The sequence below is a fragment of the Scomber japonicus genome, chromosome 6 (genome assembly GCF_027409825.1).
Source record: "Scomber japonicus isolate fScoJap1 chromosome 6, fScoJap1.pri, whole genome shotgun sequence".
In the NCBI taxonomy this organism is placed as follows: Eukaryota; Metazoa; Chordata; class Actinopteri; order Scombriformes; family Scombridae; genus Scomber; species Scomber japonicus.
Window position 1 is genome coordinate 12,577,239 of NC_070583.1, and position 27,360 is coordinate 12,604,598.

The 27,360-nt window shown below is 39.2% G+C and overlaps 2 protein-coding genes across 5 annotated transcripts; one reads left to right on the plus strand and one right to left on the minus strand.

The window, feature by feature from the left end:
• Window positions 1-143: 143 nt before the first annotated feature.
• slc19a3a (solute carrier family 19 member 3a) lies at window positions 144-3,895 on the plus strand. The gene is made up of 7 exons (XM_053321441.1): window positions 144-290; window positions 1,224-1,456; window positions 1,576-2,044; window positions 2,774-2,852; window positions 3,108-3,300; window positions 3,414-3,555; window positions 3,643-3,895. The coding sequence occupies exons 1-7, from the start codon at window positions 144-146 to the stop codon at window positions 3,787-3,789; spliced, it is 1,410 nt and encodes a 469-aa protein (XP_053177416.1). The 3' UTR covers window positions 3,790-3,895.
• A 7-nt stretch (window positions 3,896-3,902) lies between these two features.
• agfg1a (ArfGAP with FG repeats 1a) lies at window positions 3,903-26,799 on the minus strand. 4 transcript variants are annotated; one of them, XM_053321439.1, is made up of 14 exons: window positions 26,486-26,799; window positions 19,577-19,670; window positions 16,805-16,920; window positions 15,395-15,560; window positions 14,855-15,017; window positions 13,612-13,731; window positions 11,784-11,855; window positions 10,424-10,639; window positions 9,771-9,945; window positions 9,245-9,324; window positions 8,596-8,697; window positions 5,516-5,668; window positions 5,118-5,212; window positions 3,903-4,809 (listed from the first exon to the last, which is right to left on the minus strand). In XM_053321439.1, the coding sequence occupies exons 1-14, from the start codon at window positions 26,650-26,652 to the stop codon at window positions 4,747-4,749; spliced, it is 1,782 nt and encodes a 593-aa protein (XP_053177414.1). In that variant the 5' UTR covers window positions 26,653-26,799; the 3' UTR covers window positions 3,903-4,746. The 4 variants fall into 4 exon arrangements, with proteins under 4 accessions (XP_053177414.1, XP_053177411.1, XP_053177412.1 ...); XM_053321436.1 differs by lacking the exons at window positions 10,424-10,639; window positions 11,784-11,855; XM_053321437.1 differs by lacking the exons at window positions 10,424-10,639; window positions 11,784-11,855 and having other exon boundaries at window positions 3,903-4,802; window positions 5,114-5,212.
• Between the last annotated feature and the right edge of the window lie 561 nt (window positions 26,800-27,360).

A 27,360-nucleotide genomic window follows, 5' to 3' on the forward strand; every position in this document is an offset into this window, starting at 1 on the left:
GTGCTGATCTTTGACCAGGTTGTTAATTGACAAACCAAGCTCAGCACTTGAGACGACTGCAGGTGTTTGGCGCAAGGAGACAAAACAAAAAGAGTAGCACGGAGTGGAGCATACACCTGAAACAGGTAGAAGAACGGCTAAAAATGGAGGCAGTACGGAAGTGGAGGTCAGACTGGAGGTATCCTACCACTCTGTTGTGCATATATGGATTCTTCAGCGCAGTTAAACCCCTGGAGCCCTTCCTCATCCCATACCTGACAGGACCAGACAAGAATTTCACAATAGAACAGGTACAAAAGCAAAAACTAATTTTTTTTTTTTTTTTTTAGCAACTACTTCTTATTAAACAGAATTTTATCTGTCTTATTGTATTTTAGCTTCAATTTATTCCCAATTCAACACTTTTTAATTGCATTTAAATGTCTTTTTATATTGGCATGTATTGCTAAATATCCTTTCTTGTTTTATGTAAAGCACTTTGAATTCACTGAAAAATGCTGTACAAATACATTTGCCATGCCTTGCTTTAACCCTTACATACTGTTCAGGATCAAATTTGACCAAGTTTTACATTTGAGACCTGTAAAAACAAATTCTTGTGCAGCTGATATACAATTTTATATATGCAAATGTATAAGTTTGACCTGTGTTTATTAAACAGATTCAGAGATCACCATTCAAACATGTTGTTGTATTTATCATATTCTAGAAAATGTTCTCCTGGACCATAAAATGGTAATTGTGAATGTCTTTTTTAGCCCATAGAATGATTAATCAAACATTTATTAATGACTGACGGAGAATTCATGAATGTGAATTGGTGTAGAGACTAATTATAAGTCAGAATATGAACAGGATGTAAGGGTTAAGTACATCATGGATCATATAAGTCTAATGCAAGAAGTAAAAAGAGCAATCATGGCAAAGGAGGTATTTCAGTGTATGTAAGTTGAAGTAAGTTGTGTGGTGTTGATTCCAAAAATGCATAATGTATTTGCTTTATTGTACTTATAAATGTTACATCCTAACACAATGACCAAGCCAGTAAATCACAGCAAAGATCAAACACAGTCTTTATTACATGAGTTGTAAAAATCCAATCTCGATGATAAAACTTAATTCCTAATGATATGATATGATGATAAAACTTGATTTATTGCTGTGAAGCAAACAGTTCCTGTCTTACATGCATGCCATGTTTCATATTGGTGTCTCTTTGCTAGGTTAATCAGATTGTTCCAGTGTGGACATATTCCTACCTATGTGTGCTGGTGCCGGTGTTCTTGCTGACTGACTGGCTGCGGTACAAGCCTGTAGTGGTTATCCAGTGTGTCTCACTCATCATCACCACAGCAATGCTGCTCTGGACAAAGGGTGTACCCGCAATGCAGGCCATGGAGTTCTTCTATGGGGTGGTGACAGCCAGTGATGTGGCCTATTTCTCCTACATCTACAGGTCATGTAGCTCAAAGGGAAAAAGCGAGGCACCACTACTGAGAGGTGTCAGGGGTTTGAATTCTGAATTGTGCATGGTACAGACATGACATATTGAATATGTTATTTATGTTATTACAGTGTGATAGATCTGAAGATGTACCGGAAGGCCACTTCTTACTGCCGCAGTGTCCAGCTGTTGGGATACACAGTGGGCTCTGTGCTGGGCCAGCTGCTCGTCAGCTTCAACCTTCTGTCCTACAATAACATCCTGGTATTTACTCTGGTTCTCACCGCTATCGCACTCCTTTTTTCCTGCCTCCTACCAATGCCACAGCAGAGCATGTTCTTTCACCGCACTCAAGCTGGAAAGACAGCAGTAACAGAGGGGACAGAGAGGCATGCAGATGAGACTGTGAGAGGAGAAGATGAAAATGGTGATGCAGGAAATGGACATGAAGAAAAAAGAGTGCAGTCGAGCTGCAGCCGAATTCTCCTCCAGCTGTGGAGGGACTTTCTTCAGTGCTATTCCTCCAGACAGCTGCTGTACTGGTCCGTGTGGTGGGCAATGGCCACCTGCGGCTATAACCAGACTGTCAACTATGTGCAGGTCAGTAATGAAGGCACCTCAAGACATAAAAGATGTTTAGAAAATACTCTACTTTGAATTATAATGTGTGTCTAATATAGTTTTTAAGCAAAAGAATATCATAGAAAAACTTCCTCCTCAGCAGATGAATGTCCATGTGCCTTCTAGTGTGAAACTCCGCACATCATACTGTACAGTGAAACTTAAATATCCAACAGAGGGAGCAATAAGCTATACACATTTCTGAGTGGAGGGGGACTTTAATTGTTTGGGCTGATTTCTGAGTTCTTCTGTCTCAGAGAAATTACACCTTTATCATAGAGGGCACACCTTTTTCACAGCAGACAATTTAACTTGTCACTGCAGCAAAAGCACAGGTGGAACTGATACAATTAATGGCTCAGTTTCACTCAAGCATACAGGTCAAACCATGTTGGAGGACCATCATGCATATACCAGGACAATGAATTTACAATAACTAAATCGGAATCATCCACTTTTGATATTATTAATTGCACCTATTCTTTTACATTTATCAGAGTATCAGCTGTGATAAAGGTCTATTCTTCGTTACATAATAACCAGCTCGCCTACGTTCAACCTTTGCAGAAGTGTAAGCTGCAAAGGTTGATCTAATCTGTAATCTATATATTTACAGTATAAAGGGATCAGTTTCTCCTGAAGCCATAATTAAGCCTGTGTTTGTGATTAGTACCTCCAAGCCTTCAATAAATGCAATATTGCCTGCAGGTGCTGTGGGAGCATGTGCAGCCTTCTCAGAACTTCAGCATTTACAATGGTGGAGTGGAGGCAGCATCCACCCTGTTGAGTAAGAAGGATCAGATAAACGTTTCCAGGACTGAACGCACAAAGTCATGATTGCATTAAATGTCTTTGAAATGTATTTGCCAAAGAGATAATTTCTGTACTGGGCTTCTATAGAAATGGAACCTATTGTTGTTGTGAACACGTCATACAATATAACTGTTATACTATATTAAAATATACTAATACATTTAATATACACGAATCACTATCTAAATGCTTATGCAGTAAAATTGTCCAAAATATTTGTTTTTTGAAGGTGCCGCAACAGCCTACGGTATAGGCTTCACTGAGGTGAAATGGGAACTGTGGGGAGAGCTGGCACTGGGTGCTTTCTCTGGACTTGGGGCAGCAGCACTCTTCCTCATGACCTTTGTGGGCAACATCTGGGTCTGCTACCTTGGTTACACCGTTTTCAAGTGTCTGTACATGCTGTTGATGACAATAGCCATGTAGGTGTATTGTGTTCATATAAAATGAGTTATGTTTTACCCCATAATTCACAATTGGAAAAAGAAGAGTTGTTTGTATATGCAAATTAACAAGAAAACAATACTTTCCTTAGGTACCAAATTGCAGCTGATCTTTCGATGGAAAGATATGCACTAGTGTTTGGAGCAAACAACTTTGGAGCACTGGCTCTACAGACGATCCTCACCTTTGTCGTGGTGGACAGTGGTGGACTGGGTCTATCCATCATTCCTCAGGTAGGTCATCTGATCATAAGGTCAGCAGATGTTTTTCCATGTCCACTCACCACTGTTACAAACTCAAAATTGTTTGTTCTTTTGCAGTTCACCATATACGCCAGCTACTTCTCAGTCATTGCTGTTGTTTTTGCACTGCGGGGACTGTTTACCATTTGGAGAGCTCAAGGAAGTTACAAAGAGTCGGACCCTCCAGAGAATAATGGATCAGGTTCTCATGAACACATATTCTGAATAAAATAGTTCCTGCTGTGTCCACATGCCAGTTAAAAGAAGAAAGGCTTCAATTTAGTGACTGCAACACCATGTATTTGAATCTTTTTTTTTTTTTTTTTATAAACCCACCTCCCCCGCAAATATACAAGATTTGCATACATCAGTATTAATGAATGATTTGGTCATTTCTTCTTACTTAAAATTCATTTTAATATATATACTGTATATATTTACACATTAAATTAAAATTCTCTTAATACCCAATGTAAGTGGTTTTCAGTTCATCAGTCATTCCGGTTACCCACATGGTTGTGGATGAAGTTCAGAAGCATTGTGACTCAGGCCCCTGTTAGAAGGGTGGAGGATGGCAGAACAAGGACTCCCCTGCCTGTCCTTGATGCAGCATTCACATATTCTTTCATGTCTTGCCAACAAAGCATGCATTCTTGTCTTTAGTGAGAACAGTTTACCTAAAATTATCCTGCACAAATAAACAGTTTGGTTCTTGACACATACAGTAACTGGCAGTACCCATTAGCTTTTCCAAGCAATAGTTCTGACTTAACAAATCTTGTGTGTTAGATACAAATACTGATATGCACAAAGAGCTAATGTCCTAAAAGAAAAATATGTACAGAATTGCAGCATTATGAATGAAATATACTGTTTGCAATAACTTAAGTTTTCAGCCAGTTTGATTATACACTGTGGCTCAGTAGAGGCCAGGCCAGTTCACAGGTTAAATAGAGAAGAGGGGATCAACCTCTCCCTCTGCACACACCATCACTTTGTTTTGTTGCCATAGACTGTGTCAGCATGAATGTCTGTCATATTGTTCCATTTGTGACAAACTGCGATAGAAAATACAAATCCTTACAAACATTGTGTTTTTAAAGCTACTTGTGAAACAAAACAGTGCAATAGGTGCAAGCACGCAAGTTGTTGACCCTGTAGTAGAGCTGATTGGATGGATCGCTATAAGAAAGGGTTTGTTGAAGAGCCCCCCGCTGGATACTGTGCAGGTGGTGGAGCTGCACCCTGGAAGGATACACAAAAACAAAGTCAGAAAATATATTTACTATTGAGAGGAGGGTCGATTAAAACCCACAATCTATTAATGTAAAATAATTCAAACAATGTTGAATTTCTTTGCAACTGACACTATGGTAACAATGGAAATTATTCAGTGTTTTTTTTAATGAAGACGGCATAATCATCTGTGCTGTAAAGGCTCAAACAGATTAGCAACCAACAAGAAGCACAAGGTGACTATCAACAATTATATTTCTTGGCTCACTGGACCCCATTTCATCTGTGTAAAATGTACTACAGGAAATAATACCAACCAGGAAAGGGTTGCTGGAGACCATAGGTCCAGCCATCGCCTGTCCAAAAGGAGTCACAACAGCTTTTGCCTGGCCAAAGGCTGAAAATCCTCCACCTAAAAGACATGTACACTGACAATTAAATTCCCACTCAAATTCATCAGCAAGAACAACTCAAATATTTTTCACTCATGTCAAAGTAAATAAACCAAAGAAATCCTAGACTAAAATATTCTGACTGACACATTTTGGATATTTGGAGTTTCTTTCAGTTATTCACAGAGAGCAACAATATGACTACTCAGCAAGAAGCACATGCACGCTTGAATATAATTATAGTAAGTTATCACTGCAGATATATCTACACACACACACACAGACACACACAGACACACACAGACACACACAGACACACACACCGTTGGGTTGCTGGGGATATGCTGGTGGCTGAGGGAAGGGAGGCTGGCCAGGAAAGGGTTGCTGGAAGGTTCCACTAAAACTAGTGGGAAGGTTGTAGGCGGCAGCATTCCCAAATCCAGCTGGCATACTCATGGAGCCTGTGCCAAATGTGGCTGCAACACAATAGGAGAGCAGCTGATTAAAGTTCGATTCAAATCTACAGGCATATGAGAAAATGACATGCATACAAACAAAAAACAGGATCTGGGACGCAGCAGCAGCAAACATTAACAGAAAACTAACACAGATTTGTTAGGAGTTGATATGCTGAAAGTAAACTTAAATGAGTGAGAAAATAATCAAATCAGAACAGTTGAGAAAAATATTGATACAAAAAATAGGAATATAAATATGACAACAACACCATGCACAAGGTTTGGTCATTGTCCCTTCAGCAGGCAAATAACTGTACAGGGGATTCTGTACACCATAGTGTTGCTCTCTATAGCAAAACTGTACATTCAGCTTTTTCTTGCTGAGAATCTCACGGTGTATGTCCATGCAAATTTGGATTATGGTGGTCCGCAGACAAGCCTTAGAAAAAGGGAGGGATTGTCTGAACAAAAGTCCAACATGAGGCTACAACATTTGCAGTAGTTGTACCAGCATCTGACCTTTGATGAGCACAATATTCCCACAGTGTAACAAGTGGAATCAAACTGTAGTCAAGACAGACAGCTGGGAATTGAGCAATCCAATATCCAGTAAAAATGCTACATCCAATGTCTGATCAACAAATACTGGACATGTATGCAAATACAGTCAGGTTAACTGCTCTTGATATTTAGGATGGAGTCTGGAAGACTCTCAGGGTTTATTAATTGAATGAAGCATTTTACATTCCCAAGATAATGAATGACTAGCTGATTCACTACACATTACAGTGCAAAGTTAGATTTAATAATTGAATATCTTCATAAAAACATAGGAGATCTTGTGCTTCTTTCCAGCTATTGTAAATGAAAAATGTTGAGGAAGCTATCATCATTGATTCCACAAGAACCCAGGACTCCAGATAAAAATGTGGTAGACAACGGGGTAAGATGAGCACAATTTCAACCACAGAATGAAGGTATACTAAATTCCTAAATATACTCATATTTAAATCATATTTGGCATTGTTTGACATACTCAACTTAACACAAGGTAGGGCTAAGTTTAGCCTAGACTGTGATTAAAACTATTTGCTATCAGAAAGTATTATACAGTAGACTGCCTACGGAAAAACGTTACAGTCTGTCTGAATTTCTAGTAGGTTGATTTTCTCACAATCTTCATATCACTGACTCCTCTTGAGATTTTTTTATTTAATCAAGAGAAGAACTGTTTGTGTTGATATTTCTTTGGGATTATGATACCTGTTGAGTAAAACTTGATTTGGACAGAGTCAATCAATATGAGTATGATTACAGTATATAATAAAACTGACTACACCCCTGGTCAATATTACTGAAATGTTAATTACAAATCCTTTCCAGTTAATACAATGTTTTAAGTTAATACCAAAGAAGATTTAAGCCAATTCATTTGAAGAATAGAATGTTTGACTAGTTAAACTTTAATGTTTATGAAAAATGCCAAAATCAAGTTTGTTTAAGAACAAAGTTTATTTTTGTATTGTTTAACAGATTTGATCCTCCTGTGTGTGGATGACTTATTTTGTCTGGATTCACAAGATCACATCATCATGAGATTGCACTAGAATCCATTAAGTTATGTGTTTGTGTCCAAACCAGCAGTGCTTCAGACCAATCAGCGTCCTATGAGGATTTTTGTGTGATCTTGCAAACCCATCTGCCTCCCAAAATAAGACTGTGGTAGACAGACAGTTCATTCAATGACTTGCCAAGTATTTTTTGAAAGTGTCTGCTCTTTAACAAACAATTTCCAAGGACGACTTCTCACATGGTTCTGTGTAAAAAAACATCTGGTGTTGTAAGGTCAATGGATGATACCAGCTTAGAACACATCTGTGGAAAGATGTTCTGCTGTCCTTCACAGATCATTCCTTTCATCTACTCTTTGCTGGAGGGGTTTGTTAGGTTACCTTCCACTTTAAAATAGTTGTGTTATATCGTGTTACTCAAACTCTCTCCATATGTACTCCTCCATCACTGATTCAGGGTAAGGATAACAGGGTTTCCCAAGGAGTGGCTTGCTTTAAAACTCATCTTAAACCCATGCTCCCTGTGGTGAAATGTACAGTTATACTTTGTCACACACAGGTTTCTGAATCTTGTGGCTATGGTTACCTCACCAACATTTTCCTGAAAGATTTGCTACAGGAAGAGGAAGACACTGCCAGAGAAAGGCACAAGAGAGCAAAAGTGAAGCAGAGAGCAGAAGGGAACCTACCAATGGTGGGAGGGAAACCCTCCCCATGAAGAACCCTCATCAAGCCTGTCCAGCATGGCAAAAGCAATCAGACAGACAACTGAATCTCACTTTTAAAACCTCACTGGGCATCTCTTATGCACATCAGTAAATGGCAACACTAGTCCTGCTATCAATTTCAATAAAGTCTCTATAGATTACTTTTAAATGGTGAGCATACATTCACTGGCCACTTCATTAGACAAAACTGTACAATCTAATGAAATCCAATCCAATCCAATCCAACAGCTCTGCTCTGCAACAGCTCTCATATTTGGTGGTGGTGGTGTACTGTGGGGTGCATTATGCCACCATCACCACCCACTACAGATTAAATTAACTAATTGTTTCTGATTATGTCAACAAGAAAAGAAAAAGCATAAGCTTTGTAAAAGCAGAACTTATGGCAGAGCTGTTGTTTTGGATTGGATTCCATTAGATTGCACAGGTGTTCTTGATAAAATGGCTAGTGAGTGTAATTTTCAAAATCTTGATAGGAGAATTTTCAGTTACAGTATGATAATGTAACACACCTGCACCATGCCTATTATCTTTGATAAAAGGATTTTGATCTGTTATGGTGCTTTCATTCAGTAAGCTGATTTGATGGCATACTGTAAGTGCCACACATTCACAGACACACACAAAAACATACACATGAACAAACCTGCTGCCGCCGCATTTGCTGTTCTGCCATTGCTCTGGAATGGGTTGGTGGGCGCTGCTGCTGGGGCAACACCAGCAGCTACAAAGGGATTAGTTGACTGAGCTGTTAAGGAGAGGCATTAAGTCAATCAACATGAGTAATTTGTAAGAAACAGATAAATAAACTATGCTACATAAACATGTTAAAAACGAAAGCATTGATATATGCAGAGCATCCTACTTCAACATATTGATGTCCCCTATCAATGATTTCCCCCACTTCAAATCTCTGGAATGAATACCTCATATTACTGATCAATGATAGAATCCTTTGAATAAACTGATCATGGCTACATTTCTGATGAGAAATTAAGAGCTGGTAAGGGTCCTAAGCAGGAAGATGACAACGTTTCCAAAACAATGCTGGCATCCACATCTTTCCAAACAATTTAATGCTCTTAAATGCCACAATTACCAGTGGAGCAGGCTGGCTAAATAAACTTCTGAGAAGTAGCTAGGCTTATCACAGAATAGTTGTGACTACTCTACACTCACATTTTGTCATCATATCTGCAACCTACTCCAAGGATATCAATCAAGTGTTCCACAAGGGTACAGAAGCTGTCAGCTTAATGACAACCATACTCAATGTCAAATTCAGGCTCACTCACCTCCAAAACCTTGAGCCCTGCCAGGTAGGGCCTGCTGTCCTTGGGCTGTTGACACCCCAGTTTCTGGGCCAAACAAGCCTCTGTAGTGAAACAAAATCAACAGGCTCATCAGGGAAGCCAGAAAAATCAATGTAGAGACCTCTACACAATCCTGTATGAAGGTGAAAGGTAACTAAGTTTGTGGGTTAACTTTCTTTGTGAAAATAGCAAAGTATTTGTAACTCTTTTCGTTCAGATCCATCAACTATCACGCACCTGTTTCAGTAATGAGATTTATAGTTTTCCACAAAACATCTTTGAATAACTGGAAAATTTTGCACTAGTAGCCAATTAAATATACTGCATTTTTCATACTAGCATTTCAACAATATCAGCCCTTTATTCTTGAATTAGATTAACCAATTTATACTAATCAATTATAAAAATGCACAATATTTACCAGTTAACCTAGACGTTTGGACCTCCCTATGGCAGTGGACTTACTGTGTGGTGTGTGTATGAGTGTGTATTACGCATAGAGTCTCACACTTGTGAGGTGCTGGTGGTGTTGTAAACACTTGTAGCAGGGGGAGAGGGGCTGAAGACTGTATCAAGCTCGGCTAAAGCAGCATAGCGGTCCTGCCCTGCTGCCAGGTTCTGAGGCAAACTACCCACTCCTGCTGTCGCTGTGGCTGAGCTCACCCCGCCAGGAGTACCACCTCCTAGAAGAGAAGCACATAACAGCAGAGCTGGGTTCAATCCACCTCAGCACAACCAATCTAGGACTACATTTTCTTCAAATTTCAAAAGAAAGAAGAGAAAGGTCCAGAGACAGCTGCCATACTCAACCTATTAAAAATACTGGGGAAAGTATGTTCAGTCATTAGGAAATTTTACTCTTTCACCAAAATCCAGTTCGTTATATGAACAAAATAAACGAGTACCGCCCCAGTACAATTCACAGATGCTCGAGTGCCAATCCATGTGTCTATCCATGTGACACTAAATCCAATGAATCCAGTATATATTCTTTAAAGTAAAGTGTGTAGTGACGATTCCTCTCCCTACACTGGGTAGAGACTTACTGATTTAAATCTTTGCGCATGATTTGACTTTTGTTGTTGTGCCATCTTCTTTTTCAAGTCAACCTCTATCCTTACAACTGAGATCTATAAAACAGGCTAGGCAGGAGAAGTTTACCTTGCTCTGTTGTGGCAGAGCTAAACATGTTATCCAGGTCAGCGAAGGCTGCGTATCTATCGGCATGGACACTAGTACTCTGTACAGCATCTCTGCCAGCTCCTGTGGAGTTACTCTGGGAGGAGGAACTGAAGGATCCAAAGTCAGCACTACACGATTTGGGGAAGTTGTCAAAATTTGCAAAAGTGGCATTAGCTAGTCCCCCTGAGGCGCTACCTGCATGAAAGAAAAGAGATTACAGAGTCACAAGGGGGATCTTCAATTTTGGTTCTGGATGACAGCATAAACAGGGAGGTGAGGGAGAGAAGCTGCATGATTGGTAAAGTTGGGGTGTAGTCAGGCTCTTTAGGACGCTAAACAACACTACAAAACCGTGTCCTCTGCAACTCTGCTGGCTCTTCATTAGCCAACTAAGCTCTAGGGAGGTCACAAAATTAGCATATTTTTGTCTTAGAGGCATATGATATGCAGAACAGCAGCATTCTACAGTTCTGAGCTAAATCCAAGTATAGCACTGTACTGTGAGTCAATGTTAGAGTGTTACAGACAAAACCAAACAGAACGTATTAACTGTAACATAGGAAACAACTGATAGCTCAATTTAAAAAGGGCTGAATTCTACTATTCATCCTGTTGGCATTAGTGAGCTCTAAAGACTAGACCATCACCTCAACCAGATCTAAGATTGTTACTGAGGAAATAGTTCACCTTTTTTCTGCAAGACTTAAGTCCTAAATGAACTGTTCATATGTTTATAACAGTGAATGGCTGTTGATTTAGTTTATTTTGCACAATATGTGTGTGTTGGAAAACCATGCTAATTTAGGCACTTCCCATCCGTTTCAGGTCTATAAGAGTAGATTCAATTCCAGCCTGGGTTTCATGAGTTTGTCATACATATTTAGAACTATGTTGAAAAAAAGATATATTCTTACATAGCAAAATGTATAAATGAACATTTTGAATTTTGAGACTTATTTTATTTAATAATGAAATTGACCTGAAGGGTATGATGCTTTTTTCTTCCATGTTACGTACCAAAAAACAAAGGAAATTGTGGGTTGAGAACACAGCATAGTGGGTGCCTGATCTTTTCTTAGTTTTTTTCCCCCCATCAAGTTCTCTTTTTCATTCTATTTTTTATTATTTTTGGTCTATTATCCATGGTGGTTCTCTGCAGTGACAGAAATAATAGAAGCTTATCTCTGTTTTCAACCAGTGAGTCAGAGTTATAGACACAAAAGAGCTACATGCTGAGACACACATTACATCCAGAGAGAGGAGGATCAGAGTGACTACACATTAGAGACAGTGGAAAGGGTGAAAGCTGTTAAGAGGGCAAGCACAGAGAGAGACTTACTGTGTGCACCCTGGAGAGGCAGAGCAGTGGCAAACTCACCCATACTGCGACTGGATGAGAGCACAGTGAATGCTGGCAGCCAAAAAATAATACAAAAACAAAAAGGGTGGGAAAAATGTAAGACAGGGGTGGAGAAACAAAAGAGAAAAAAATATCAACTAAACCAAAAGGTAAAAATTAAGAAGTGTGAAAAGAAAGTAAATAAAGCAAAGGATGAAAAACACAGGAGCCAGAATGGACAGCTAAGGCCAGGCAGATAGCATAGTCTGTGAGAGAAGGATTATCTAATAAAGCCATGAGAGAGTGGAGCTTTATCCATCAAGCAATACACATCAAGAGATCACTGTGTACCTCCACACTAAGACAATTATCAATGTAGACCACCCAGCAGAGGGCGCTGTAGTGCACAATATTTTCCTAAGACTAGGAGGATGATGTTAAAGTGTGTGTTTGTGGATAAAAGTCACTGTTTTGTGTATGGTTAAGTGACAGTTACTGATGAGCAATTGCAGTAATACCACATGAAGGGCTTGGAGTGCAATAAAGGCCAGAATGACTAAGACGGGGCAACAGTAGATAGCTGCACGTTTTAAATCATGGTTTGCTTGTGTGGGGGAGGTATAGACCGGAAAAGTGACACTGTTAACCACCACAAAAACGTGGTTACAGTACTACACAAGGTGTTATGTACATCCTGCATCACTATAAAGGTTTACCTAAAGACTGCAGAGTGATATGATTGTTATTTCATAAAAACTAAAATGGACTTTGCACATTGCAATATATATTACTCCTATATCTCAACATTAAAATTAATGATGTTAAATATTAAACTCTGCACAAACACAACTCGCTTTTTTAAAAACATGTTTTTTCCATTTTCATACAAGTGAGTGATCTTTGAAAACTTGTTTTATTGTAAAATGATGCTTTCAAGGGTAATTAAAATACATAGGCCTATATGCTACAGGTGGTGTTTAGACTGAATACTTCTGGTGTGAGGTGCCTATTATCCTCTGGTGCACATACCATGTAAGCACATGGTCATGTGTTCAAGCTGCAACCAAGGACAATTTGTTGGATTGCTTTTGAAAGCAGAAATATGTATTTAAATAAGCAAATAAGTATTTTCCTGCCTTAAGGAAATTTTGTGAGCCTAACCTGTGGATTTTGCCTAATTTCTTGGTTACAAAACATTTTGAACTACTGGTGCACAGAGGTCTTCCAAATATGACCCGATGAACAGACAATGTACATATGGGAGGGCACGGGAGGCAGAGGGTATGCACTGCAACAATTAAAAAACAGATGACAACAAAATTGATGACTTGACATGAAACATGGCTGACAATGTGCTACATATGAATAATACCCTTGGGTCCAAATTGAATTTTAACTGAAATTGAACTTCTGTGACAAATTGCCTAAGTTCAGTGTTGCTCTATATTAAGAGGAAAAAAAGTTTAAAAAAACACAAAGTCCAACCAACAGCTAAGGCAAACTGCAGAGTGTAGTTACTACACTCTGCCTTTTTTCTCTGAGCTTTATCTGCAGTTACTGTGGTCTGCGACAGTCGTTCATATTGTTAATGAATGGGGCTTCAGGACCTGTAAATCCGGTTTTCTAGCTTAATGCAATTTCTGTTTCTGTCAAATTGTTTAGGGGCTTGTTTGGGACAGGGTTGGGGTAGCGCACTCAAGACCACTCAAAATATGCAGGGGATCCAGTACCCAAAAAAAGCTAGACAATATGATATAAACAATAAAACTACTTATGTGACAGTGATTTAAATGTGTGTCATTTGTCCAATAAAGGGAACTTGCTCTACCTGTATTTGAGGGGTGGAATGGGGCTTGGGGTGCAGAAGGGAAACCACTCGTTGACCCAGATGTGCTCCTGAATGCATCAAAATTAGCAAAGTCTGCATTTGCGTTGGCATTCTGTGCCGCTGGAGGTGGTGTCAGGATGAGGTTCAGACAGTCAAATGAACAAAAAAGACAATGGGAGGAAAACAATGGATGAGATGATAAGAGAATGGACATATGACAACTAAGGACATGAATGACACATTTCAAAAGAAAGACATATAACAATAAAATGCATAGGAGCTTTAAAGAATGGGAGCATAGTCTGATGTTCACTATCTCTAATAATATGCTGCCTGGACTCTTTGCTGAGTGCAGAGTGTCTACGGCTGTATGCGTGTGCTCAGTATTACACATTTATCTCAGAGGTGTACAACTGAGCTCATGTTTGCTATGTAGAGATGTGTGGATGGAACTTTAGTCGCTGCATTAAGGGTGAGTCTTGATGGCTCTTTGAGGGGGAAATGAGAAGACATTATCCTCCACGGGAGACAAACACTTACAGGCATTAGTAACCATGGAGATGTGTCTGCCTGTAACACCTCTGATACTATTCCATAATGTATGACCATTTTTTGTAACCATGGAACTACGTGGCTGCGGACATTTAACAAATTCTGAAAGATACAAAACTTTTGGCAGAATCTACAAAAGGTGTTAATTTAAATGCAACATCAATCAGCACATAGCTGTCTCTTCAAATACCTTAACCCTTTTAAATGTCAACTGCAGCCAAACTTGAGCAAAGGGCTGTGGACATGCTTTTATGCACATAATAGATTTTGACTTGTTTTAGCGACAATAGATAAATCTTTTTTCTTTCAAACAATTAAAAGGAATTTCCACAATAAACACTTGACTACAGAGGAGACTGAAACTGGTAAAAAGAAATATGCATACACTCAGCAACATTTCATCTTCCTGGTTAGAGCCTGTGAAAAAAAACAACTGACACAAGAATTTCCACACTTAAAAAGACAATCCCATCCTGAGTGGAATAACTGCTTATTTCCTGCATTCCCTTACTTCTTTGTCACTTTCCAGTGCTTTTATTGTGTCGGGTTATTTGTCATCTCAACTGCTCAAATTCACTGCATGACATTAAAACTGGTGAACATAAAAGATCACACTGATATTTCACTCTGCTTTTGCCTGACATGTAATAATAGTTCTGTTTATTTTGTCAGTTATTCATTTGTTTCTTACTTGTGTGGCTGTTGAAATGTGCAAAGTTAGCAAAACCGGAGCTGGCGCCTGCACTCATGTTGGGCGGGGCAGCAAAGATGTCTCCACCCAAGTCACTCAGGAGGTCAAACTTCTTGTCATGGGGCTGCTGCTGGTGGGTATGTCCACGGGTTACCACTGGAGACTGCAGGATACAAAAAAAAACATATTTGAAAAATCTACATGCATGTGTTGATTATTATGTAAACTTACATGTGTGTCTAGGAAGACTAAGAAAGGCAAGAAGAAGGCCTTTTGAAAAAAATGGACAGGGAGAGTGTCTGTCTATCTATTTATATTATGTGCTTTCATGCAAATTTAAGCACGAGTGAGGAAAGATGAGATTTAGATTCTGTTATTGATAACAATAAAACTGAAAATAATGAAGCTTAACAATATGTCATAGCTTAGTACCTTTAATCATTTTCGTTCGTCAAAGTTATTTTAGAAAGTACTTTGTGACCCCATACCAACCCTTGATAGGTAAGCAATAATTACAAATTCACATATATGTGTTCTTACCTGATTAGGTGGAGTGTTCTTATTGAGGTGTAAAGAGGGGGCTGACTCCCCCAGCAGGGATTTGAGTGGTCTAACTTCTGGGGTGCTGCTGGTGCTGCTGTTTGAGGACCCAGAGATGGAAGCATGGACTGAAGCCACTACCTTGGCCTGCTCAGGAGGTACATACCTAGGAAGCAGTGCACACAACCCATGATTACCACTGTAAACCAAAAACCTTTAGTATGTCACATTATAATTGCAAACATTTCACATAGTCATGGTCAAATTCACAATATACTAATGGTTAATGGCTATTGGAATAATCGTTGAGATAAATTAGCATAATATAGGGTTTTCAAAATAATGATTTTACAGCCTTTGCAAAACAAACATTTTATTTATGCAAGGTCCACATGTGATAACAGGAAATGTTTATTTGAGAGCAAATGTAATTCACAACCAGCAGGCAGGTCATTAATCTTAAAGACTAATCTCTATGCCAATTAAGTAATTAAAGTACATATTTTTGTGTGTGTGTGTGTGTGTGTGTGTGTGTGTGTGTGTGCGTGTGTGTGTGTGTGTGTGCGTGCGCATGTTACAGGAGAACGGGTCATGTGTGAGTGCAGAGGATGTCTACAGCATGTGGTGGCATGTTGAGACATGCACCCCTCATCTTTCACATTTTGGTCAGACTTCAGACACGAAGCAGAGAGATTGCAGAGGCACTTTTACATAGACAAAGAGATGTAATAATGTAATGGTCGTCTATCATGCACATGGTTTAATATTTGATCATCCAAAATATAGTTAATGATTTATCTTAATTTTTTTGACTTCATAAACTAATAGTCTCACTAAATGAATGTTTACTTTTGATGGCCGATCCTTAATTTGTTATCAGTGGGGCAGACACTTGTTTGGCAGGCGTATCTTTAGTTTTATTTGCCTGAAATAACTGCTGACATTAGTTTGTCATTACTCAACAGTCGCAATGCAATACCAACTATGCTATATGTTGTATACAGTTCAACAAAAAAAAACTATAACTTTATGTAATAACTAAAACTTGCACATAAAAAGCAGCTTGACTGTAATGACCTAAATTCTGTGCATTTAAAGAAGGGTATTTGGTGGCTTGCTCGAAGCTAACTGCTGAGCTGCTGGTAAGACATTCCAGGCCAGAGAGCAAAAAACAAAAAAAACCCCACAAAGACAAAGGTACAGTGCATCCAGAAAGTATTCACACCCCTTCACTTTCCCCACATTTTGTTATGTTACAGCCTTATTCCAAAATGGATTCAATTCCTTTTTTTTCCCCCTCTCCAATCTACACACAATGATGACAAAGCAAAATGTTTGCAAATGTATTAAAAATAAAAAAACTGAAATATAGCATGTACATGTACTTGTCTGCTAGCTTACAAAACGTACCATTTCTTCTTCTCATATTTATCTTGAAGGAACTCCTTAACTTTCTGTGGTTCTCTGAAGTCTGGTACTGAGGAGGTTTTGTCATCATAAAGGCCAAGCCAGATCTGTTTACATACCTGAAACACACAGAATAGCACAACAACTGATTTTGGTTAAATATTTTTGTAGCAAACACAAATTTGAACTTATGGACGTGTCATATGCTCCAATAAAAATGCATGAAGGCAAGGCACAGACAAGGAAATGACAAAGTAAGCATAGAAATTCATGATGATGACATAGTTATTTACTTCAAATCCATTAAATGCAGGTTACGGTCAAAATAGCATTCATTTAAGAACATCCTCTTTTGAAAACGCAATAACAGTGCAAATGTCACCAACAGTAGGTGATGCAATACACTGCATAACCCACAGACTACCTTAATTCAAGCTTGACACTAAGATTTTGTTATTGCTAGGTTTGATGGTTTGATATTTCTCAGACTGAACGTGATTACTGTGTGTGAGTCTCACCTCTGGTGTTGGGTTTTGGATAGCATTCCAAAAGTATTTGCCTAATCCAGTAAAGAGAGGTTTATAGGCTGTATGCATGTGTGCGCTCAGAACTGGTGCTGCAAGACCTACTATGGCTCTTATGCTATACACGTGTCTGTTGCTGGTATTCTTTAGCTGATTTTGATGTGCATGCATACCTGGAATCTAATTGAACAAATGGATCAAAAACTTTGAATTTATTGAAGAAAAATATATAATTTAATATATTTGTGTGTGGTATATATGAACATTTGTTTCAGTAACTGGTGTGACTCCTAAGTTGCAGCAGTAAATTCAACTTAACCTCTTTCTTCTAGCCCATTTTACAGAACAGTTTCAACTCAGGGATGTTGGTGGGCTTCCTTGCATGGACAGCATGCTTCAGGTCTTTCCACATTATGTCTTTAGGATTAAGGTCAGGACTTTGACTCTGCCATTCCAAATCATTAACTTTCTTGTGCTTTAAGCAGTGTTTGGTAGAATGACTTGTGTGTTTTATCAATGGTCGTGAGCCGTCCTGGTCCAGAGGCAGCAGTAGCAAACCATAATACTACCACCATGTTTCACAGATGGGGTGAGGTTTTTATGCTTGAATGTAGGGTTTGCTCGTTGCCAAACAAAACACTTCTTCTTCACACAAGTTCAATTTTACTGAACATTTTCCCCAACAGCCTTCTCCAACAGCCTTCTCGCTTATCCACATGGACCTGATTTAACCACAGACGAGCAACGATGTTCTTTTTGGAGAGTCCTGGCTTTCTCCTTGCAACTCTGCCATGCCCATCACTGATATTAAATATTGTACCGATGGCGAACTCATGAACATTGACATTAGCCACTGTGAGAGAGGCCCTTAGTTTCCGAGACGTTTCCCTAGGTTCCCTTATGAACTTACAGACTATTATAAGCCTTGTCCTTGGTGTGCTTTTTATTTGTCGACCACTCCTGGCGAGAGTAACAATCATGTTGCATGTCCTCCATTTGTACACTCTCTGACAGTTCACTGGTGGAGTCCAAACTATTTAGAAATGGTTTTGTAACGCTTTCTAGCCTGATAAGAAATCAACAACTCTTCTCCTACAATCCTCAGAAATCTCCTTTGTCCATGACCAACTTCCACAAAATATATTGTGAGGGTCAGACTTTGATAGTGAAGACCCAGAATTTTCTTCTTTGAAAGGTCGAGTCCCATTGATAGAAACAGCCAACTCTTATTTCTCCTTCAAAAGAATTGATAATCGTCGAGGTTTACATACTTAACACTAACATGCAACATTGGATAATTTTCCATAATAAGTTGATGAACAAGTGTAAGGGTTTTGTTTAATCTGGTTTTGTGCAGAAATAAAGCAAATTCTAAAAGGTTCACTAACTCAAGCATTGTTTATATGACAGCCTTGAAGGATATCTGCCTCAGCTCCAACCTTGAGTCTTCAGCATGTCTGTCTGCCCTACCACTTTGCTACAGCTTTTAATAGGCTCTGCTTCCCAGGTGGCATTGCTCTATTTCATACTCCGTTTACCAGAAATGGCTCTTGAATGATGATGCACTTTAGTTCTTCTGTCGCAGGACAAATATGTGGTGCCACTTTCTGAATATGATGGCTAAGTGAGAGTTGTATGACTTGAATGACAAACAATCACAAAGAGACTCCATCCTGCAACAATTTATATAATCTTAAACATTTTTAAAAAATCTGCTATTAGTACTTTGCAATGGTGGAAAATTGTATCACGATAAATGTAATGTTGATTGCGTAATGGTTTTCATAATTATGTTTAACAGTCAACTCCATATCTTTAGGTTTTGGACGACTGATTTATCAGCTGACTGATACATCAGTTGGGCTCTAATCATTTGGTATTTAAGCTAAGGCTGTCAAAATGCAACAACTTTGAAAGATGTTGCCTTTTTTGTATTTCTGGATCAAGATTAGCCAGAACTGCACACAGATTATTGTGAAGTCTTGTCTGTGAAGAGCCAAAATTCTTAAATCATGTTGATGTCCAGATTTCCAAGAAATAAACAGACATTACAGCAGCTATAAACATGATGTTCTATCGTCTGTTAAATATATAATAGATGGGGAGCACATGTAGGATAAATCAGTGATGGCACAATAAAAAGTACATCTACATAAAACAGCCTTTGAATAAAACCCATATCAAAGCAGCAGGAACGTTGACCTCAACCTTTATTAACAACTATGTAAGGGCAAACAGTTGCCATGCCTACCTCATTGCCATGTTTTTGTAGAACCTCGATTTCCTGTTGTGTGAAGGTTGTCATGGAGATGGACTTGACTCTGTGGGGTGGATTCAATCCTCGTCTGCAGGTGGAGAAATAGAAACGGTTCAATCCAATTTGAGGACACTGTACATGAAAAGGACAGGGCCATTTAATTAGCAACAAGCTAGCTGGTATAGGAAACAGGGGGCAAGGAAGGCCACAGATACTCACAGAAAAAGAAAGGGGGAGTGAAACAGAACAAAGGAAGTGGGTGAATCTCTTCTAACTGCCATTGACTGAAATGAGTTTGTCAGTACAGTAAAAGAACAAGCCATCTCCCTTAATGTAGAGCTTCCACTATTGAGTGACACCCATTAGCTGACACGAGCCTTGCTCAGAGGGTCAGAGACAACAACTGCCCAAATGAGAAAATGCCTGTTAACTGTAATATTTGTTAAGACCCATCAGAAGGCTTTATATTAAGCTGCTTGCCACAGTAAGTGAAAACTCATGTAGTGCTAGTCTCAAGGTTGCCACTTCTTTGTCTGTGAAGATAACCAATCAGCACTTAGCCTGGGAGTACAATGTTATAACTTCAACTGGAGTGAATTTGGGCACCACAGCCACCAGAAGAAAACAACTTGTTTCTGTACAATGTACATAAAAAGGATTGTTTTTGAGAGGTTCCCATGTTTACTTTTGGGTTGCTTAATAGTATTCAGGTCGGTCTCTGATCGTGTTTAACCATTTACCCACCAAAGCCATTCATTTACCACCAGTCTGCAAAATCAACATCATGAGTGACTTTGAATACCATTTTTGACAACAGCTATAGTGCAGAGCAGTGAAGTGTATCAAACAGATATCCTGTTCTTCATCGTCCTGTCTTTTAACTCCTTTTCTTCACTGGCATGTAGCAAAAGCAGCATGTTAATGGCACAGCAGCAGCAGGCAGATTCCTTCATCAGTGTCTACGATGAACTTACGTAATATTTGCATATGTAAAGTCCAAAGTAGCGAGACCGTACATAACCAAACATAACCTGGCTCGAGTTCATCTAGAAACTTTAACTCACAGAGATATGATGTCATGACAAGTTGACAACCTAGTTTAGCAGGCAAATTTAAACCAGGGCTTATCATGACTCAGCACTTTATATTCATTGTGTTATATGACAGAAATCATCCTAGTATTAACCCCCTTACTAGTAGTTTTGTTAGTGTTACTGAGCATATTTTAATTTCCTACCTTTCTATTTGTTCCCCCTGTGCCAACCTGGCCAGTACTCTTGGAAGGATAAAAGGTAGGAGAGCAGTCCAGGTCTAGTCAAACAGATTTTTAGGCAGGGCATCGTATATATTTTATCCACCCTCCAAGAAGTGCTCTTAAAAAAAGGCAGAATTTTTTGGAAGGCCCTGAACATGGACATGATGATGCCAGTCTGCCAATCAAGAACTCCACAGTTTCTCTAAAATATGCTCTTAAACGTCCTGTGAAGTATTTGAGTTTTTTCCAATCTTTGAGGAGGCAGCCGTTTTAAAAGATCCTCCCCTTTCCTACAAGCTGTTGCTCACACCACCTGTCAAGCGATGTTTTATTTTCCCTGATTCAGCTCTTCAGATAAATGTCAGCCTCTAGATTTAAGCACCGTCCTGAAATCATGAGGCAGGAAATCTCTTAAAATTGTCCCGTCTACATACAAATGCAGAGTGCAAAAAAATGAAACCTACATTCAAATAAATAAATGAAATGGATGCTGATTATAGAGACGTTCGTACGAAAAATAAATGAATAAATAAACACAAATGAAAGTTAAAATGCTAGAGGACACTTGTCAAACAAATCCTAACAATAGATGAATGTTTACTGTGTATTTTAAGAGCAATGCACAATTGTTAATTGAGGTTATCCTAACAACTCTCTGGGGAATGGGAACCACAGCATTCACAATTACAAATTTAATGCTACACACATGGAGGAGTCAGATCCTAAAGGCAGTGAAATACTAGACGGGACTGTTAAATTATTTACTGCTTTACCCCTTACGGGACTTCTTCTCATCTCCACCCATTCTTTACACATCAACCAATCGGCTGACTGCTCTGCCAAGTTTTACAAACAGCGTGTGTGTTTATAACAGTCACCTCCAACACTAAATAAAAGTAGCCACAAATGAGTGTACACACTTAATGAGAACATTACGTACACTAGATATGTGAATTCATAATCAAAAAGTCTAATGGGAAAGCCGTCCGTACATCCTCTCATTAGTATGGAGTGGATCTGTGGAGACTACTGGACTACTTCTAATGGTAACACCTAATCAACTGGTGCATATTTATGTCACATTAGTCTTCTGAGGAGATAGTTAAGGCTGAAAGAGTACCACGAACATAAAAGAAAAACTAAATAGGACTGCAATAATTACATTTTTCAGTAACATTTCATATAGAAACAAATGTATCCAAAGTGCAATTAACTCATGTCAGTGGCAGATGTGTCCGTAGAAAAGCAGAAGACTGTGTGAGTGAGTCTCTGTGTATAAGCTTTTATGCGTTTTTTCAGCACCCTGAGGTAGCTGCGTGATCGGATCCTGGTCTCATGAAGATGAAAGTAGGTCAGACAGTGGGAGAAAGTTCCAAAGCCCTTGAGGTCTATATGTGATGGCAGCATTTCTGCCTAGTTGTCCTATCGAGGAATTCAATTTTGTTTTTGTTAAATTAACTGCATCTTATTTAAATGTGACCAAATATTGAATAAGATATTAAATATATCCTATCTTCCTACCTTGTTTCATTCAAAGTTTTTCACATATGTAAAAACTTTTATCCAAAAACAGGCGTGATGAAAAAGGGGGAATCATTATAATGGTTCTGGGCTCCAGGCGGGTACCAAGCCCAATAACAGAATATTATGGCCTTACAGTCCCATCCACTCTACATTTCTGCTGAACAAAGTAATCATACAATTAGGACAGAGTTTAGTGACAGTAGGATTTATGGAGAGAATTAAACAACAACAGGAATTAATAAGAAGTAAAACAAAGAAATAATAAAATAGCTTCTTAAAAATATAATACTGTATACATCAACAATGTCTAGAACACATTGATTAACAATTTACTCAAACCATTTCTGGGTAGCACAGTGCACCAGAGTGTTGTATCACATATTGCACAGTAAAATAATTATGACCTAGTCACGACTGTACATTAGACCAACTCAGCCGCTGAAAACTGCTCATTTGCATACTGTCACAGCTCCAGGGTGAGAAAAACTGGCAACGTGAAGTCTCAAAAGAGAGGAGAGGCTATGCACCATCCTTCATTTTGCTGTCAAAGCCCCTCCAACAAGATTGTCTTTTACATACAATAATTATGTATGCACTTTATGACAGAAAAATGCCAATTCTTAATTTTCATGACTCATTATCTAATGAGAATTTAAGCCATGTTATGCACCTGTCACCCTGAAGGTAGTTCACTACTACACCTTTTAAAGAAGTCAACGAGGAACAACGAGCACGGGGGAAAAAAAGCACAATTTTAGATTCTGAATCATGCCGGTTAACTTGCAGCTGAGCAATATTATCCAGGACATTTGGTCTGAGTGGCACCTCCCCTCCACTGTTTCGATCTACTCACTGTTTGAGCCCTGCTTACACAGAACCAGGCAGGCCAAGTGGGGTTATTTCCTGCCATGGGCAATTCTCCCGAAAGAGACATTGTGAGTTGAGTTCCTCCTGGGAATGCCTCCACCTTCACGAGGAATGTGTTTACATAGCAGATTCCAACTCCACCCAAACAACCACAACTATGGGGGGGGGGGGGTTATGAAGTAGGTAAATGTGCCCCTGCCTTCACCTCTAAAGAAGTAAACACTGATAAGTGCCCAAACTGCAAATGAAAAAAAGAAAGGCTCATGAATTCAAAAGCACCACTATGATCACCCTGGCCATGTCTCAACTTGAATGTCAAACACACTATTTACACTGATACTACTTTTATTAGTAGGAAGAGGAGACAGTAACTTTAGACACACTGACTCAATACCTTTGCTTTCCTAGAGATAATGGGGACATAGAGAGACTGACAGTGACCTCTCCACCACTTCCTGTTGCACATATACCATCACATGCTGCTGATGTAGCAGCACAGCAGGGCCATACCACTTCCTGAGCCTAAAATCACACCAGGCTTCCTGCATACAACAGGCAGACATCAATCCTTTCGAACCCTCCTCATTCTTCTGCTGGAAAGATTTTTTACACTCAAATTCCACATAACATTTTCTGTCCTAATCAAAATGAGGGAGCAAGAAATCAAGAGAGAAGAGGTGGGTGGGGATTGTGATATCATGCTATAAAAGAACTCAATTAACTCGCATTACAGACTTTAATACCATGGGCTGGGCAGATGGGAAATTCACAGTGGAGTCCCTGCAGGCCCAGTAGTGAAGTGAAATGGAGGGCAAACTATACCCATCAGCAAACACACAATTAATCTCATTCTTTTCCATGCTACGGTAAATAACCTTCACATTCAAAGCAGAGACACCTAACAGTGTGCAAAGATTAAGGTCACAAACCTGGTTAAACAAAGGCTGCACCAGTCTGAGGGAGAGACACTATGAAATGTGTCAAAGAAGTAATCTGTTCTGCTGTCTGCTAAATAAGCTAAAAAGGTCACCAGCAGGGAACTGCAATGTAACAAATACTTTCCTTTTTCTGTGCAACAGTATTAAGGTAATCATTTTTCACATATGGGGAGGGTGACTTCCATAAAGCATTAAGACAGCACATGTACAGTACAAGCTGATGACTTTGTGAATGAGCATAACAGGATGGATGAGTGAACAGCTTATTGAGTTACCTGATAACAGCCTACAGTCAATTTACTTTACTCAAGTGCTTTCAGTTACAAAGGCTTGTGGTTAGTAAATATGTTTTTATAAGATGACAAAAAAAAAACAAGCTGATGTATTTGTGAGCTGGGATGAAACATGGTGGCAAACTGAAGACCAGGACTTTTACTTTTACTCTTTTTATTCTATTCTATTTTAGTTTTTTTTTAAATTGAGCTCTTATTATTCCTTTATTGTTTTTAATTATTATTATATTTGTGTATGATTATATTGTACTTTAATAACTATGCAGCACTTTGGTTCAACTGAGGTTGTTCTTAAATGTGCTTTATAAATAAAGCTTGACTTGACTTGACTTACAATTGTATGCCATTGTTGTAAGAAGGATTTAAAAGTCCTTCTTGCAAGACACAGTGGGAAATTGTGTTGTGTGATTTCTGGCAATGAATGTATGCGAGCATTATTTAGTTTCCAGCTAACCAAACACTGATGCACTTCGACGAGACAGCAGTGTAATCAATGTCTTTAAAGGAGAGTGATTCTGTGCAACATGCCATGCAATATAAATAATATGTGGCAAACATTACCCACAAGTTGTCAGTTTGTTATCTACTGTGCAGCTGATCAAAACCCTTTCAAGAATCACACAATAAATTGTCATATTTCCCCACTTTGTATACGTTATTAAATGTGACCACTTTTACATGGACCCGCGCAAGACAAAACCATTGTAACGTGCAACATTTGAAAGCTTTATTGAGGTGGGATATCTTTAGCTGAATAGAAAGAAATGGAATGCTTCACTAATCCCAAATCCCAAGCTACAGATGCTTGGTTACACAACTGCACAGCAAAGCTTAAGTCAGGCAAACGCTATCTAAAGTCAAACCACCCGACCACACTGAAAATATCAGTGCTGTGGATGACACCTACAATGATCTGGCTGAGTTTAGCTTTCATCTAGGCTAAGGATTGACTGCTGGCAGGAGTGATTTCGTACAACAGGTTTGAGTTAGTAGACTGTAAAAAAGGTGAAAGCCGATGCCTGTATTTCAATCAGTCTCGTGTTAAATCTATAAGAGTAAGGCTTGTGTAAGATCTTTAGCTCTGTAATAGAGAGTTAAAACTAATGATGGACCAGGTGACTAGCATCACTTAACAGTTTAACAATTAAAACTTCTTTTTTTTTTAATCAAACAATTGGCATGGTTTTATGGAGCATACAAAACAAATAGCTAGAAACATGATGCAAAATCATAATAATAAAAAAATAAAAAAATAAAAAAAATTGATTTAAAGGCGCCTTTCAAAGCACTCAAGGCTCATATAACACACTATAACTCATTGACATCAGAAGCACCGTAATTGGCCAAGTGTGTTTTTACACAGACAAGGAATTTGATTCTGGTTTAGTGGTTCACAAGGATACAAAGAGTGCGAAGAAGACAAGAGTGTTAGGAGTGATGAGATAAATGTTTTAAATAACGTTACTATACGGTGTATGCAGCGGGTGGCTATGTACAGCAGTGCCTGTGCAGATAAACAGTAACGAATGAAATGTATTGCACATTTTGTATTTAAAATGAATGAAACCCCGAACATGGAAGCATTTCAGTATTTATTCATGTGTCTTTGTATATAGGGGATGCACCATGTCCAAGTCAATTAGCTCAGTTACAAGGTGGTGCCTCCCAACCTTACCAGCAACTGGTGGTGGTGGTGGTGGTGGTAGCAGCAGCAGGCTACTGGCTTATCTATACACCTATAACAGTTAGCTTGCAAGTGCCAGATAAATTCACTGGCTAGCAATGGAAGATAAAGTTAGCCAGTATCCCGGGTGGTTGCTAATTTGCTGACACCTCTGTGTACCCCGCCCAACACTGCAACACAATGTCAACCCCGCTAAACTCACACTGCAGCTGCAGGATAACTACCCAGCGTTAGCTAGCGGCTAGTCAGCAAGTTATCTGCCGTATGTAGCTAAAGGGTTGCAAAACGTTATATCGTGCGCGCCATGTCTAAGTTAAGGTCACTGAGCAACTTGATACTTACAGGATGCCAGAGCAGGAGGTGCAGACGAAAGAGCCCACAGTCATGTTGGCATAGGTTGGGCCGCGCTGGTCGCAGTCAAAGCACTTTCTGTTGGGAGGCAAACTCGTCATTTCTCTCAGCATCTTCAGGTGTTTCTCCTCCTGCTTTCGTTTCGCACTCGCCGCCATGGTAAGAACTATACAGCGGAGATTAAATAAAAACCCAGGCGAGATTGGATAGTCGGCTACAATTAAAACAAAGGCTTGTGCTTTTTAAACGGTTGCCCGACCCGTGTTAGAGGGTAGGTGTCTCTGTTGTCAGGGCGGCCTCGTCTCGACTCCTCGAACAAGGAGTATGAGGTGTTGGAGCAGGTTCGTAAACGGAACAAGAGGTTTACTTCCGTCTACTTCCGCCTTCGTTTAAATCCCCGTTATGCCTTATACACAGACTGCACCTCTTCTTTTTGGGTCGGGACTAAACCTATATGTATAATATATAAACTATATAAGCCTATATAATGAATAATGATATTAAGGTTGACGTGATCACTACCGTAGTGGTTGTATATAACAATAATGTGGCTCTCTGGGCGTGCGCTGTTTTGACCGGCGTCTATAAGGATTTTTTTTTTTTGTATCCTTGCCCTAAACAACTACTCTATGGTGGGTTTATATGCGGTTATAGGATCGTGGGGGAATATGGAAAATATACAATAGATGTGGAACGTGGTAATTTGCTCGAGTGATTTCCTGTGTGAAGCACCAGACTACAAAGGTTAGAAAGGATGTGAACTATCTTGTCTCCTAAATGCGTTCTTTGGTTGTAGTCATGACATTGCAGACAATGGTCTTTCTGGAACACACCAGCGCCACTATGCGGATAAGTATCATCATTGC